This window comes from Annulohypoxylon maeteangense, assembly GCF_022496945.1.
Source record: "Annulohypoxylon maeteangense strain CBS 123835 unplaced genomic scaffold GGS22scaffold_15, whole genome shotgun sequence".
Lineage (NCBI taxonomy): Eukaryota > Fungi > Ascomycota > Sordariomycetes > Xylariales > Hypoxylaceae > Annulohypoxylon > Annulohypoxylon maeteangense.
Window position 1 is genome coordinate 947,326 of NW_025953262.1, and position 15,921 is coordinate 963,246.

Genomic DNA, 15,921 nt, shown 5'->3' on the forward strand with positions numbered 1-15,921 from the left:
ACGCAGGACGCTGAATTTAAGCCTCTTGGTAAGTTGCAAAACGGTTGTGGGTGAAATCGATCAGTAAATCGATCAGTTTACGGGAAAAGTATGCCGAGGGTAAAGAACAAATGACGAAGAGTTCGGAATGTGATAGCCGTAAGAATGATCTTCGATCAGACTGCTATTCATCATGCGATATACCGTCGTAGGTGGTAAAATAGTACTAAACAATAATGTACAAAGGTATATAGTCCTAGAGAATGCACCTAACTCCTTTGCAAGGCCGTGAATCAGATTCTATACATGAGGTACTATCCAGCGCTCTAGCAAACGTTATGCCATAGTTACTCATGCTCGTATGAGATACTACGACGAAAAAAATGTATCATAATGTCATCAAAGAGCCATTACGTCGTGGTAGAGACGTGGTCGTTTATTCCTCGAGGGATTGTTGAAGAGGCCGTCTTCCCCCTTTTCCATACATTCCTGTACGTTTACTCAAATGGAGCACAAGTGAATGCACCTCGAACTGTACCCTCTCTGTATTGGTCAATCTGCGATTTGTTAGTTATATGCTCTAGAAATAAAATAAAATATGGTGAATTGAATCTGTAAGTACTTACGATATCAACAATACTGGCATATGTACCGCCGACCAACACAATCATTCCGATGATGAACACTACGCCGTTGGTGATGCTCTTCACGATGTTCTCCCTAGCGTACCACTTTCCTTGCCGGATGAGCATGAACCAGAAGAGAGCCGGGAAGTAGAAAGTGAATCCAGAGATGAACAGAGCCGAGGAGATGGCGAGGAGGTCGGAGAAGAATGGAATGGCCTCGGCAATGACCCAAGCGATTAGCGTAATGAATGTGATAAGTGCTAACCAGGTAACCCAGCCCTTCGTGGTGTTGATGAAACGAGTAACCGAGTTCTTGTAGATGCGACCATGAATGTACCGCGCCACAACCGTGCCGTTAATAGATCCAGAGATGAAAATAACAGGTAGGGCAATGCCAAAAGCGACCTTGGAGACAAGAGAACCGGCGGATAGCAAAGACGGAGACTTGACACCGCTGCCGACGAAGACGTAGATCAGCGCTCCAGTTAGGGTATATATCACGATTTCGATTAAGCCGAGAGCCCAGATGGATTTAACGAAGTGCTTCGGAGTGTGCATTTCATCCATGAAGGAGAACTGGCAGATGGCGAAACTGTAAGCGAAAACGATGTTGGTGATGGCGATGAAAGCCTTAGTAAAGGAAAGGTCATCCTGCGGCCAGGCAGACCAATCAGAGGCAACACCTATTTCAGATCGCTGAATACCGGTGGCGATGATGGTGATGAAAATCGCGGCCATAATGGACACGAAGTCGATGTAACCTAGAATAGCGACCTCGGCGAAAGATGGTGGGATGGCGAGAAGTAAGAGGATTATGGCCGATACAACACCGAAAACCAACGAACAAGCGCCGTTGTTGGTAATGTTCAGGAAGGCGATAGTTCCCGTAAGACAATGGGATCCAACAAGGAAAGTCAATTGTAACGCAAACATAGCGCCGACCAATTCATATCCGAATTTGCCCATAATCAAACGACCCGCGTCCGCATAATGCTGCACCTCCGGGAACTTCAGCTTAACCTGGCCGACGACATAGCTGGTGTAAATAGCGACAAGGCCCAAACCGATACTGAGGATGGTTCCGGCAACCATACCTAGAGTAGCGAATGCAGCCGGCATGCTCAAACTACCGAGGGCGATGGCCTCGACGATGAGCACAACCGTTAGACGTTTCCATCCTAACCTGTTGAAATGAGCGTTACCAAGTGCCGCCTTTTGCTGCTCGAATCCCGAAATATCGCTGACTTGGCCGACTACTTCGTTGCTAGACTCTTGCTCCGAAGGAAGGTCTGAGCCGAACAACTTCTCATTCTTCTCGTTCTTGGTGTCCGCCATATTGTCTGCAAAGTCCGGGTAACCGACCGTCTCGTGTCGTAGATGTGAATTGATTACGAAGGTGATGCTGACGATGAGGTTGACGACGGAAGGTTTTGGTCAGATAGTCAAAGCGCCCGGTGGTAGGGTCACGGCCGAAAGTTAAAAAAGAAAGCGATGGCTTCAGGGTTTTAATATAAGCGGCCGAAGAACTAGACCAGTTAGACCAGACTGACCAGTGAGGCGAGACAACCCGCACTAGGAAAGTAGTCAGGTGGATTAGGATTTGCTTCCACCGAAGAAAAAACCATACCGGGTACAAAACGGTACAGTATACGAGCCCATCTCATTCAGACCTATGCACATACATACATACATCCATACTGTACATAGACTGAGATACATGCTAGATAGCCCGGATAGCCCTGATGAATGGGGCTCACCCCATTGTGGGTAAGCCAATCACACCGGCATCCCCGGTTCTGTATCGTGACGAAAGCCCTAATGATCGGCGGGATTACATTACATTACGTGGTCGACTGGTCGACGTTGGTGGCTGAAAGCACTAGCTTGTTATGGTCCCATCCGCGGTAGACCTCCTAGGATACCGAGATGTATGTAAGTGAGGTAAGGGTCTCGCGTGGTCGAGTTGTCAAGCATTTCAGGTCGTGAAGGACGGTCCCGTAATAATAAAAAAGGTCGTTGGTTTCCGGAAAAGGCATTGCCGAATTCGACCACACACGCACACGTAAAATTACCAAGATCCATGGGTAGCAGGATGTTCGCCAAGCTACGCCTGGCCCAGCTACCGACGCTAGCGCCACGAACCCGTGGACGTCACCATGACCCCCTGGTCCTGTACGTCCCTAGGCCTTCTAGAAAAAGAAGAGATTTCTTAGCGTTGCAGATCAAGCGCAGTCGGAGTTATTCTATTTGCTAACGGGTTCCACTTCGCGGCGACTCCTAGTGATTCCTAGCGGCTCCTAGCCATTCCTTCACCGCCGAGACAGGAACGGAAGCTTGTTATGACGGGTACTCATCTTTTGAGACATTGCTTTCTTTGTTTCTGCTCTCGCGCTCGTTATAGGATATAGATAATATCTTATCATCGTTTATGCTGCATTCCTATAATCATCCCAGTCACGCATTCGTCAGGCCATTGTTTTCGATAACTATGCTGTGATTAGTGTAGAGTTATGCGATATGTCATCATTTCGGATCCCGGTACGTTTGTGGAGCGGGTGGTATTGTGCATGGAGCCGCCTAATCCCATTTTCTTATTCTATTACATAAATATGTCGGGGTAGAACCTCTTTTCTGGACAAAAGGTTGGAAGAGATCAGGTTAGATCTTGGAGTAAATTTGACCCTCGATTCTGGGGGACACGGGTAGTTGGGTAATCGTTATTTTGTTACCTCTGGATAGGTATTTTGCTTCGTCACTGCCTACTTCGGTATATATAAATCCTAATGATAAAAAGCTTGTCCAACGTAGTATTCGCGGTTATGGACGGAGATAACTGTTGCATTTTCACACTAATTCAGGGCTAATAATAGAGGCACACCATACCTAGGTGGTAGGGAGTAAGATAAAATGCATGGCCTTTGTTTGGCTCATCAAAATCGCACCGTGCGTAGTATGAGGATGAAATCTCAAAAGCCCATACTATTAGCACATCCTTCAAATCTCACTCCACAGTCGCTAGGATCATTCCCCAGTGCCCCGTCTTCTTATCTATGGATCTTTTTACTAAACGTGGATACAAATTGAATCCACTCGTTTGTAATGGATATGGTACGTAGCTACCGAGTATTATTATGCAGCGTAACATCTCAAACGAGATCGATGTATGTAGGTGTATGTACGGCATCTAGCGGGCACTAATATCTGATAGACATGAAACTGTTCCCCAAATATGTGCTTGTCCTTGGCCAACGTGATGCCGAGTGTTTAAAAGTTGGCCAGCTCCATTGTGATTGCTACACAGGCCGGCGGCGGTTCCATGTAGGACGACCGAGCAACTTGTCAGGCGTCTTGGTCTACGCTAATGAGGTAATCAGGCATTTATCGTATTCATCTAGTCGTACCATGGACATAACACCGTAGAGTATGAAATAGAACTCAATGTTAACCGACTAAAAGATCGTACCGATCGGTGCTATCGTTTGTGTCACTCCGACATTTCCCTTCTTTACCGAGCTTGAAGCGTGACAAGAACGCACGATAAGGCATGATATGTCCAAGTGGCAAACAGAGAGTACTACCTCTCGTGATTGGAGAGTAGATTGCGGCTTATCATTCATCGGTCGGATTAGAGTTTTCTACACGGTCGCTACGACAAAGATCGCTGGTCTACTATGGATGTAGATTCTAGGCTTGCCGATGGAGATGGGTGCATTAGTTTCCTGTCTACAACTTAGGTGGTCTTAGCGCTCTCCCACCAGGTTCTAGCCAACCTCCCGATGTTCCGACGAGACTTGCTCCTAACTCTTGCCTCGCAAAATTTCTTCTGAAGAGCATCCCGCCCCAAAAAGCATATGTTATAATAAAGATGGTATTCTAAAGCACTTCCTCATATGCTACTACTATAGTAGCCTAGAAAACTACTTACTGATTGTAGGCAGTCATTAGTGAGCCCAGATTCCCATCTTACCGCTGTCTCACATAAAGATGTCAAGATTATTTACTGCTCATCTAGATAATCTTATATATGGAAAGACGTGACTACTACCTATTCATTTTGGTTATGTAGCCTTAGCCTCGTGAATAATATGAATTGAGTATACAGAGGCTCCTGCGCCAAATGCATACCACGAGTGAATCTCAAGTGTCGCGGCTATGAAGAAACAGATTCGGAGGTTTAATACTAAAAGAAACAGGAAACGAATCTGATATATATATTTACCTCTTAAGTCTCGTTAAGTATAAAGACCCCAGATGGAGATATAATAAGATGTTGTGATTTAACTGTTGAATGTCTTCCGAGAAACTTCACGAACGCTTCTCGCTTTAGGGAAGGCGCCGTCTTCATCCGAAGAACCGGAGGTCAGGCTCGGGATGTACGAGACGTCAAACCACTCCGTGAATCAACACCCCCGACTCGTAGAGAAGTAAGGGCCTGAGTATATGTCTCGGCCGTAGCTTCCTACCCATCGGGTTGTCCTAGAAATTTCCTCTTTTGGATGCGACAGGGGGCTGTGCCCACGCTGATTGGATTCAGGGTATGGCCCTAGTCCATCTCAACTGCTGCTTCATCCAGCCCTAACAATATTGGGAAAACTAGGATGTGAAACGGGTCGCTTCTCTATAGAATTAAAAATCTTCGAAAGTATAGTATATAGATAAGTTATTACTTGTAGTAGCTATACGCAACGAGAAAATGGCGCTTCCTGTGATTATCAAAGTTGTATCGGGCAAGGCCTTGGCGAAAGAACACCTCTGAGGGCTAGATTAGAACCATCAATTATCATTGCATTAAACGAGCGCATGGTTATCTGGATCATACGAGTCCTTGGGTGGGAAAGAATAGAATTTCCGGGTTGCTCGTAATCAGCCGCAACGGCTCTGGCATGCCGGATAATAATGAAAACGCACCATGAACGTCCCCGAATCTGTCGTCCTGCGAAATTCCGAGGTTTTCTCCAACTACCCATTTAGCCGGATCGGTCGCGGTCGCTATCATAGCTCCATATCCTATCATATTGGGCATACCGCTATCATCTACTCCGCACCAAAAGCGACGATGAACATGGGCTCGAGCTTCCCCTAGGGAAGTGTTGAATTTAGTGTTACTCGTTCCATTGGTATAAAGGGATACTTTTCACCTCATGCGGGCATCCATCGTTCAATCTGTCCAACGTGTAGTTTAGGTACCTAGACGGAGATTCGTCTTACCAATATGGTCCGACAAGCCCTTGCCCTAGTGCTGCTAGCCCTCGCCGGAGTCATTGCGAAGACAACTGCCAGCTATGACTACATCATCGTGGGATCAGGTCCTGGTGGGGCGCCGCTTGCAGCTAATCTTGCGAGAGCAGGTTACCCAACACTACTCTTAGAGGCGGGTGACGACTTAGGCAATAATAAGAATTACTCGGAGATGATCAATTTCAATCTCGCAGCGAATGACGAAAAATCGCGGTGGGATTTCTTCGTTAAGCATTCTTCGGACGAAGAACGTGAGGGGAAATACGAACACACAACGTGGCGTAAGCCTGACGGTTCCTTCTACGTCGGTTTAGATCCCCCGGCTGGATCTAAACGACTAGGAATATATTACCCTCGTTCGGCCACTCTCGGGGGTTGTGCGAGTATGTAAAATCCAGTCCTTTTGCTTTCCATGAAGGCTTAGTTGCTTTGGATATCATTACTTCAGAAACGCGCTCGCAATTCCTATAGATAATTATCTAAGAAGTACCTGCTAACTTTCTATCATTTAAGTGCATAACGGCGGAGTGTGTAACTTACCTTCCGATGACGACTGGAACGCGATAGCCGAGAGCACCGGGGACGAGACATGGCTGGCAAAGAATATGAGACAGTACTTCGAGAGAATTGAGACGGCTCAATATGTACCAGCTGGGACCCCTGGGCATGGATATAACGGTTACCTAAACGTGACAATTAGTGATCCTGCTTTCATGCAACAAACCTCCGACATACAGGAAATCGCAAAAGGTATCATCAACGTGGTTGGGGGCGAGGTAACACGAGATATCAACGCCCCCGACGCGGATCGAGATCAATCTACGGGAGTCTTTGGACTTGCCAGTCATGCAGACCTTAATGGACATCGCGTTGGGACAAACACCTACATCCGGGCAACCTTAGATGACCCAGAAAAGTTTCCTCTAACCGTCCAACTTCAGAGTCTTGTGACCAAGGTGCTCTTTTCCGAAGACGCTGAAGAGCCCGTCGCAATCGGAGTTGAAGTTATTCGTGGCCCTTCTCTGTACAAGGCTGACCCACGCTATAACGGTACCAAGGGAGAGGTCATCCAGTTGTTTGCTAATAGGGAAATTATCATCGCGGGTGGAGCGTTTAACTCGCCGCAAATTCTTAAGCTCAGCGGTATCGGTCCTGCTGAAGAACTAGAAAATTTTAATATCCCCGTTGTCAAGGACCTTCCCGGAGTTGGCGAAAAATTGGCGGACAATTACGAAGGAGGCGTGCTTGCACTGGCTAGTAAGCCACTGAACGGATCTTCGGGACCGTTTGCAGTGCTGCTCAAGACACCCACAGCTCGCAAGAACCGCAATATTTACGGATGGTGCAAGTCCTTCTCCTTCGAAGGGTTCTGGCCCGGATTTCCAACCGAATATGGTCCTTCGGAATACGAGTGCGCATTTGTACACATGAACCCCCGTTCACAGACGGGCTACGTTCATTTGCGCTCTAATGATCCGCAAGAGCCTCCGGAGATCAACTTCAACTTCTTCGAGCACGGCGAGGATGAGGATCTGACGGAGATGCTAGACGCGGCTAAGATATTCCGTAAGGCCATCACGGCTGTTGGCGAGCCTATTGGCCCCTTTGACGAGAAACATCCGTGTCCGGGGAAGAATCAGAACTGCACGGATGCAGCGCAGAAGGAGTTCCTAAAGTTGCAGACGTACTCACACCACGCCACGAGTACGTGTGGGATCGGACCTGCTGATGACAAATTGGCGGTCCTAGACTCAAAATTCAGGGTTCATGGTGTTAAGAATTTGCGCGTGGTCGACGCGTCTGCTTTCCCCTCAGTGCCCGGTGCATTTCCAGTGTGCCCTATTTTCATGCTCGCGGAAAAGGCGACAGATGAAATATTGAAGGATGCCAAACTTGCTTCACATTCTTCTTAGAAGAGATTGATGATAGATGTATATAAATGTTTGAGGAAGAAATATAGAGGCATATGGATAGAGAATAAAAAAAGCCATCTGTGGTTTAATCTGAGCCAACAGTGTTGTCGTGCTAGTACTATGTAGTATTTTAATAGTAATTCGTTACTTGCGATATTCTGTAGTTAAGCAAGGATATTGAAATGAGACAAGACAAACCATACATGAAAACCGACATGTTGCAAGTGACTAACAAAATGTTATTGAAGGAAGGGAGGAATTTAATCTCGAGATGTACTACAGAGTGCTAAGTACCTAGTACTTCAGACCCATAAATTGATAAGATAACGATAACGATTGCGATAATCTTCCACTTTTCCTAAGATTGATTTTTATGTTGCAGTTGTACAATACCTACCTGGTTCTTACAACAACCAGCACCGTCCTATATTGCGCAATCGAAGACAGCGCCATGGGGAAGAGAAAAGTCGCGGCGCTCGAGAAGATTGAAGCGGATCTTGCTGGTCTCCAGTATAAGATTCGGAAAGACCCAGAGTGCGTATATACGCATTGCGCTTGTTGTATATTATCTAACAATCCGTCTACAGGGCATACGAAAAAGAGTTCATTGAGAATTGGCAACAATTTGATGCAGCGCATGAAAAATTCCTTGCCGCTCCCGTAGGAGCCGACTCAAACTCCCTGATAACCTTCCGTGAGCAGATAGATCTAAGTAGGCGGCCTTCCCTCCTTACCTTTTGCGTACTCAAGCTCACAAGTACCGATAGTTGCCCATTGCGCCGAATTGTATCCTCAGATCACCGCAACATTCCCCGACGCTCTTAAAGATGTCCTTACCAAACATCATGCCGTATTAGAACCGACACTACGGGAGAAAATTGTTTCCAGCCTTACTCTACTAAGGCGAAAAGATGTTATCGACAGCAACTTCCTACTCACCACCTTATTTCCGATCCTCATTAGCACTCCGTCGAAGTCTTTACGCATGATCCTCTACCAGAAAATATTAAGCGACATACGGAATACGAACACGAAGACGACAAATCATAAAGTGAATCGGACCATGCAGACTGTGCTCTACAATCTTGTCACCTCGGATAGATCATCGCCGAAAGCTTTATGGGCTGTGAAGCTAGTACGAGAATTATGGCGTCGCCAAATCTGGGCGGATGCTAGGACTGTTGATATTATGCGCCAAGCATGTTTAGCGGATTGCGAAAAGGTGATCATTGGGGGCGTAAGGTTCTTTTTAGGGGGAGACAAGGAACGCGATGAGTTTGAGGATGAAAGTAGCGACGAGGAAACGGTTGATATCAAGAAGGTTAAGCACTTGATTGAGATCAACAAGAAGACAAAGAAGTCTAAAAAGGCTTTTGATCGGGCCGTCGATCGAGTTAAGAGACAGGAACGCAAGAAGAATGCGTCTCATCCACTCAACTTCTCGGCTTTGCACTTACTACAAGATCCTCAAGGATTTAGCGAGAACCTTTTCGAGAAGCAACTTCAAAACTCAAAGTCCAAAATCGCTCTCGAGAGCAAGCTCCTGGTTTTACAGCTTGTCACACGTCTAGTTGGGTTACACAAGCTTACAGTCATCTCCTTATACTCCTGGTTCATCAAACATCTCACTCCAAGACAACAGTCAGCTTCATCTTTCCTAGCGTCACTCGCCCAAGGGACGCATAACCTGGTACCACCAGACGCAATTGAGCCTTTGATACAAAAGATTGCGAACGAATTCGTGTCTGAGGCGTCCGCTTCAGAAGTTTGTTCTGCAGGTCTCAATGCGATCCGCGAGATCTGTGCCCGACAACCGCTGGCTATGAATGAGACATTGCTCCAAGATCTAGTCGAGTATAGGAAGAGTAAAGACAAGGGTGTCATGATGGCTGCGAAGGGTCTGCTCTCGCTATACCGCGAAAAGGGCGCAGACATGCTACGGAAAAAAGATCGTGGCAAGGACGCGACTATAGGACTCAAGAGTGGCGATTTGAAGCAGCTTAGGTTTGGTGAGGAGGAGGTTGGTGGAATCGATGGCCTTGAACTTCTGGCAAAATGGAAGGAAGAGCAAAAAGTGCGGAAACGGGCGGAACGGGGTATACCTGAAGGGGAAGAAGGTGCTGGAAATCCTAAAGGCGAAAACGAAGAGGATGGATGGAATTCAGATGACTGGGAGGTAGCATCATCGGATAGCAGTGATTCTGGCGAATGGATTCGAGTGAGCGATTCAGAGGATGAAGCAGAGCCTGAGCCTGACACGAAGAGGCAAAAGACCGGATCGGAAGACCTAGGAGGAGAGGACAAAGAGAATGCGGGAGATGAAGCTATCGATTTCTTGAAATTGGCCACAACCCAAATTCTGACCCCAGCCGACTTGGCTAAGCTCCGCGAATTGCGATTAGAGGCCAGCGTCAACAAGGCTATGGGAAATCGAAAACGCAAGCAAGAGATGGAATCACGACACATTGACGAAGGCTTGACGGCAGAGCAGATCGAGGCTCCATCTAAACTTCGCAAGAGTACCAAGGAGGAGCGGATAGCCTTGGCCAAAGAGGGTAAGCCGGATCGTGAGGAGCACAAGTCCACGCAGGCTATACGCAAATCCAAGAAGGACGCCGAGGGCAAATCCACAACCAACAAGGAGAAAGCACGTAGGAAAAACTTTATGATGACGCTAGGCAAGGCGAAGTCGAAGCAGAAGCGAAGTCTGGTAACGACAAGGAATATTTTGAAAAATCATATCGAGAGGAGCAAATCTGGAGGTAGGAGGCGAAATGGCCAATCACGATAATCAGCGAGATAGACGATATTGCACGCAAAATAACCCCTGAATATTCAATACCACAACCCCATGTCATCATATTGTGCAGTCGATATCACCTTCCGAACCTACCTAGCCTTGTATGAGTGATGGGTAATTAGGTAGGTACCTAAGGTTAGGTACCTAACTTTGTAGAAGCAGGACCGCCCCACATATTAATTTGGAGACCTTTCTTCCCCTTTTTGGCATAGCTAAGTTCTTAATACAACCGCCTCTCTACCTATTTCCCTCCCCTTTTAATTACCTAGTAGATAATTCTACAAGTATCTAATTATGAAAGATCCTGTGCAGAATAGCTTTCTGTAGATATAAGGTCTACAGTGGATCTATGGCTACATCGATAAAAAGCGCGGTAGGCCTGCCGAGTTAATGCCCCGACTGAAAAGGCGGCTCATAAATATAGGTGCAGTTTTTGCTCTATAGTATGTCACCCATCTTGTTTATATGATTAATATCGTTGCTGGAGGCCGAAGATACTACTAATTAATACTTTCGTACTATACTTAGTACACGTATCTTGAAGCACGAACCGAACTTGGGCGATCTTGTTGCGTTATAATCCTTTTACGATAGATCAGCTCTACAAGACGCGCCAAATCCCCCGTGCCAGAGACGCTACTACGATTAGTGTCCTCAAAAACCATTATGGTACGGTTGTGTGCGTTTCTAGCAACACGACGTCTTACTATTATTCTAAAGATAAAATTGAAAGCACTCGTGACATGTTGGGCTGATGCCACCATCGAAAAGGAGTAGGGTTTATGGTCGGGTAGTACCTATATATGTACACGGCTTGGGTCTATCTGTGATATCACGCTATCAAGAACACGGTTCCCGGGAGCCAAAGTCATCAGCCACATATTGACTGAGACTTGAGATGATACTTAGGTACCTAGGTTCCATTGCCCTTTCTTGACCGGTGGAAAAGCACTTCGTTTCGACGTACATACAGGTTGCGTTGGTACTGATCACTAAGATAATACAAAGTATGCGTAGTCTAAATGTGATTCTATTATGGGCTGTGCTTCTGTTTTGTAGTATACCTAGGTACATAAGTACTAGGTAGGTACCTAGGTAGTCATTATATATGTATCCGCAATATATTATTTGATATATTATTAGCACAATATACTTTAATGGATGTTACTCGCCAAAATTTGCATTATATTGATAGGGCTAGATTTGTGACTCCTTAGAAATGATTGTATTATAAGTATTACTAGGTACCTAGGTACTTTGAAGATCATCGTCGTGGTACGTATCGGTCTGGCTAAGCGCCCACGGATAACCCCTAGGGTTGGTAAGTGCACAGCCATGTTGGCTAGGTCATTAGGTAGTCTCTCCACCTGGCAGGTTAGAAAACAGTCCTAAACTCCAGTATTAGCTGTACCTAGACCCAGACCTATCTACCTAGGTACCTAGTACTTAGTACTTAGTAACCAGGACGACTCTTAATTCCATCTGTCGTCGCCTACCACTGTATTCCTGCCGCCTTTTATTTATGTAGCTGTCTGGAAGGTGTCGAGCCTGTTGATCTTGAAATACTATATATACACACAAAACTTCCTCACCTAAAACTAAACATCTTATCCTCACCTCCAAGATTTCGAATCCCTTCAACTTGAAATCCTCGACCAACCTAAACTCCCTGTACCAGTAAGTGCCAGCTGATTTAGTATGCACTCTTCTACCTCTCTCACACCTCCCATTTCACACACACCTAGCGCATTTCTATTTCTTCTTTCACCTCTCACTTCCGCACCTCTACGCGTCAGTTAGTTGACCAAATATTCTACCCACCTCTCCCGCTCCCGCCACTCCCACCTATCCACATTTCCACCTCCCACTTCACACATTCTTAAATTCCCTACTTTTTCCATCTATCCTACTTCCGAAAACCCAAACCAATCAATCCATATTCAAACTTGTTCATCGGTAAGGACCAATCAATCAAGTATTGTTCTTCTCCTACTTCTCCTACTTCTACCTCTTCTCCCACACGCCCATCACTCTCACCTGGCTGCACTTTAATATAGCATTTTATTTGAGTCTCGCCATATCAATTCCCTTTCATTCTAGTATGATAATCACCTTACTAAATATTTCCAAGCCGGCAGGTCAAGTCTAGATACAATGCCTAGATCTAAGGCAGTGGGTAGACCCGAAATCTCGTTGGTTCCATCCAGCAACGAGAACGATGATCCAATCAATATCTCGGCCTTCAAGGAGCTATTTACGTTCATTGATTATAGAAACAACATTGAAGATCCCACCAAGGACCACCCTGATGTGGAAGACAATCGAGTTGCTGCTGAGTCCATGGTCTCCGGTGCTCAATTCAGCGCCATGTTCAGTGAGGCCAATTCTTCGCTGTCGGTACCTAGTCAGCCAGACCTTGGCCTCTTCGTGGACGATTCTGATGATGAGGAGGAATATGAGTACAACGAGCTATCCGCCGACTCACGTGTCGTGGTTGTGTCTGGTAAGCAATAGTTCCGGAATAACCGACATCAATCTTTCATTGAAAGGTTCCAAAGCTAACAAAATTTCAAGGATGCCCACCATCGGCCCAGAACCTCAACCTAGAGAAACGTGTGTTAGATGTGGTGAAACCGGTCGGTTTTGATCGACCGAAGCTCTATTTTGAGAACCTCTGTTGCGCCGCTATTGAACAACAGCAGCTTAATCTCATCAAGTCGGCCAAGTTCGTGACGGATGTTGATACGATGTGGGGCATTTTCGCAACCCTGCACACTGAAGTGACTAACAAGAAACATGGAGATAAGTACAAGAGGAACAAAGGCCTTTTTATTGCTGTGGAAGTTATCGACCGTACGGTGTTCATGAAGATTTTGAATCTTCATAATTGCGATGACTGGGACGTGAAAATCGCGGCAACATATCTGAGAAAGGAAGCAACGCACTGGTGCTATGGCCCGGCGGTACAAGGTGGCTGGAAAGAGCCACAGGAAACCAAGACATTCAAACGGGTGATTTCTTACGCCATCGGAGATATTAGAATGGTTATCCAAGATGAGAAGCAAGCATTGTCCGCCCATCACGTATGTCAATCACTTGACCATGGTGTCATCAAGGGACCAGACGGTTTGGAGTAGGATGCCAGCCGTCCCCACAACGACGACCTACCGGCTTATACGGCAGTCCTGACACGGGGACTCGCAAATGAGCAGACACAGATGCTGCCTCGCAAACGTTCTGGCAAGGCTAATCCCTACATTGGAGATGTTAGATTGATGTCCTACTTGTGGCTTTCCCAAAGCCAAAAAGCATTTCTTTACAAGTATATTCACAATCGAGAGGCTAGACGTATCGAGTTCTTTGATGACTTCGAGCTCTTCAATGCCAGCTCCAGGAAGAGAAGCCATCCCAAATGCGGCTCCGATGACGAAGATCCTGAAGAAAAGACGAAGGTCGATCAGTGGACAGAGAAGAAACCAATCAAGAAAACCATTCTGCTACTCCACCGCATCTTGGGCCAAATCAAAGAACAGGCTCAAGCTCAAGCAGAGAAGGGGGTAACTAGATTTATCCTCCGACAGGGCCGAAAGATGGATAAGAAGCTTGAGGTGGTAACCGACGCTCCGCATCTGACTGTCAGGCTCCTGTCCCCGGCGATCAGGGACGAACTTGCTAAAGTCGAGGTTGACAACTCAGAGGACGATAGTGACTCCGAGGGTAGTGGCTGGATCACGGAGAGCAGTGGTGATTCCGAGAATGACGAGAACCCAGACCAAGGTGGCGGATCTGGTACGAACGAAGAAGTTCGTACAAAGAGACGTCATGCATATATGGACTTCGTCTAGGGGGAGGGAATTAGGTTGCGCGAAAACAATTAGTTAGGTGATTTTCTGAATTCAATCACTTACAGGGCATATTAAAAATAGTCTACTTTTTCGTGATGAGATTCCAGTGTCGTGAGATCTAGTCATTAATAGTGCTAGCTACTGGAACACCCACCCGACAGTCCCCTAAGGGGTGATATGATTAAATTGGTAAAAGAAGGTACTCGTATTCAACAACATATCCATATGGATCTCTAAAAAAAAATTATGTAGTTCATATAAGAGTACCAGGTATTAATTTTATGTCGGTAAGGCTTTTGAGTTCAAGATAGAATATCTCCTAATAATTGAAAGCAGATTGCCAATCCTACCCATTTTGTTAATTAAAGCGTAGCACTCCCTTAGGGGATTCTAGGGGTACATTTGTGTGGCCAGTAATTACCTACTAATAGAGATAAATGGCAGATGTTTCTATGGAAAGCGGTAATATCGGGTACCAAGGCAGTAGGTACATATCTTGATAATAACAAGAGAATGACACTATGTGAAGTGGAATTATTAATGAAGGGGATTTAGGACTAGTTCATAAATGTTTGATATTGTGCGTTGAGGTGCACCAGATAGATATTGTGTGGTGTTTGTGTACGAGGAAAATTGGTTATCAACGGGGTACCTAACCTACCTGGTAACTATTCCGGCCATTTTGCAGGTTGCTATGTTTGGATTATGGAACTTATATATCATTGTAAAGTCATTTATGGTAACCAGGTACGACAGGGGAGGAGAGTCGTTCGCTTTTCAGAGTCTTTACGATGTGGTGTGGTACTAAGGTTGTAGCTTCTAAATTAACTCGTCTAGATAACCCATTACAGATGAAGAAAGAACTCCGTTAAGTCAGCTGGTTCGAACCCAGCACCTGGTTATTGTTTTTCCTTTTTTAAATTTAATTTTTTTTTCTTTTTCTATTATTAACAAACGCACAGAGAAATTCCTCCGAATCAACCAAGAGAAAGCAGGAAGCCCCCTTAGCGTGGCCTAAGGTATCATACGGTGAGGTATGGAACTCCTACCTACGGATATAAAGGGGACCAGATGTAACGCAGGAATCCTGGAGTTCTATAGGAATATGAGGTTTTTCATCTAGGTTGTCAGAGGGTTTTCCTCTTAATCCTAGCTAAAGAAGCCATGTGAGGAGGTTTCTGTACGCAGAACTAGCGGACTGACATTGGTTCGAAGTATGCAAGCAAAATATTTAACTCAAAGCAGCACCGTATGTATGAATGCAAGTAATTCGGTTGATTCATGATAGCCGATAATTACCCAGTGCGTTGAACTTATATACCGTTATAAAATTATGCCAGGCAACCAGGTACGACTAAAGGAGTCGCTCCAAGAATATTCCGATATGGTGTAAGTAGCCGGTAGCAGGTTCCGTGCGTATTACAAAGAATTTATTCTAGCTTTCAAGCTGCACATCCACCTACTGATCATAGATGACGAATGCTCCGAGGAAGCTCGCTGGTTCGATCCCAGCACCTGGC

The 15,921-nt window shown here is 45.8% G+C and overlaps 5 protein-coding genes across 5 annotated transcripts; 3 read left to right on the forward strand and 2 right to left on the reverse strand.

The window, feature by feature from the left end:
• On the reverse strand, positions 1-2,229 carry GGS22DRAFT_47506 (transmembrane amino acid transporter protein-domain-containing protein). Its single transcript, XM_047967170.1, has 2 exons — positions 606-2,229; positions 1-536 (listed from the first exon to the last, which is right to left on the reverse strand). The coding sequence occupies exons 1-2, from the start codon at positions 1,938-1,940 to the stop codon at positions 477-479; spliced, it is 1,395 nt and encodes a 464-aa protein (XP_047816488.1). The 5' UTR covers positions 1,941-2,229; the 3' UTR covers positions 1-476.
• Positions 2,230-5,277: 3,048 nt separating this feature from the next.
• GGS22DRAFT_47515 (uncharacterized protein) lies at positions 5,278-5,695 on the reverse strand. The gene has a single exon (XM_047967171.1). It carries the CDS (start codon positions 5,570-5,572, stop codon positions 5,318-5,320), a length of 255 nt encoding a protein of 84 aa, XP_047816489.1. The 5' UTR covers positions 5,573-5,695; the 3' UTR covers positions 5,278-5,317.
• Positions 5,278-7,829, forward strand: GGS22DRAFT_170002 (putative GMC oxidoreductase). Its single transcript, XM_047962405.1, has 2 exons — positions 5,278-6,226; positions 6,357-7,829. Exons 1-2 carry the CDS (start codon positions 5,818-5,820, stop codon positions 7,754-7,756), a joined length of 1,809 nt encoding a protein of 602 aa, XP_047816490.1. The 5' UTR covers positions 5,278-5,817; the 3' UTR covers positions 7,757-7,829.
• Positions 7,830-8,172: 343 nt separating this feature from the next.
• Positions 8,173-10,764, forward strand: GGS22DRAFT_47539 (SDA1-domain-containing protein). Its single transcript, XM_047967172.1, has 3 exons — positions 8,173-8,290; positions 8,344-8,468; positions 8,524-10,764. Exons 1-3 carry the CDS (start codon positions 8,208-8,210, stop codon positions 10,545-10,547), a joined length of 2,232 nt encoding a protein of 743 aa, XP_047816491.1. The 5' UTR covers positions 8,173-8,207; the 3' UTR covers positions 10,548-10,764.
• A 1,946-nt stretch (positions 10,765-12,710) lies between these two features.
• GGS22DRAFT_195882 (uncharacterized protein) lies at positions 12,711-14,482 on the forward strand (the record flags this gene model as incomplete). Its single annotated transcript, XM_047965736.1, has 3 exons — positions 12,711-13,059; positions 13,131-13,639; positions 13,694-14,482. 3 exons carry the CDS (start codon positions 12,711-12,713, stop codon positions 14,399-14,401), a joined length of 1,566 nt encoding a protein of 521 aa, XP_047816492.1. The 3' UTR covers positions 14,402-14,482.
• Positions 14,483-15,921: the final 1,439 nt, after the last annotated feature.

Coding starts and splice junctions, on each gene's coding strand:
- GGS22DRAFT_47539 (XM_047967172.1), top strand. CDS start 8,208: ATGGGGAAGAGAAAAGTCGCGGCGCTCGAGAAGATTGAAGCGGATCTT. Junction 8,291..8,343: donor AAGATTCGGAAAGACCCAGA/GTGCGTATATAC, acceptor ATCCGTCTACAG/GGCATACGAAAAAGAGTTCA. Junction 8,469..8,523: donor CCGTGAGCAGATAGATCTAA/GTAGGCGGCCTT, acceptor AAGTACCGATAG/TTGCCCATTGCGCCGAATTG.
- GGS22DRAFT_170002 (XM_047962405.1), top strand. CDS start 5,818: ATGGTCCGACAAGCCCTTGCCCTAGTGCTGCTAGCCCTCGCCGGAGTC. Junction 6,227..6,356: donor CACTCTCGGGGGTTGTGCGA/GTATGTAAAATC, acceptor CTATCATTTAAG/TGCATAACGGCGGAGTGTGT.
- GGS22DRAFT_47506 (XM_047967170.1), bottom strand. CDS start 1,940: ATGGCGGACACCAAGAACGAGAAGAATGAGAAGTTGTTCGGCTCAGAC. Junction 537..605: donor ATGCCAGTATTGTTGATATC/GTAAGTACTTAC, acceptor AACAAATCGCAG/ATTGACCAATACAGAGAGGG.
- GGS22DRAFT_47515 (XM_047967171.1), bottom strand. CDS start 5,572: ATGGGTAGTTGGAGAAAACCTCGGAATTTCGCAGGACGACAGATTCGG.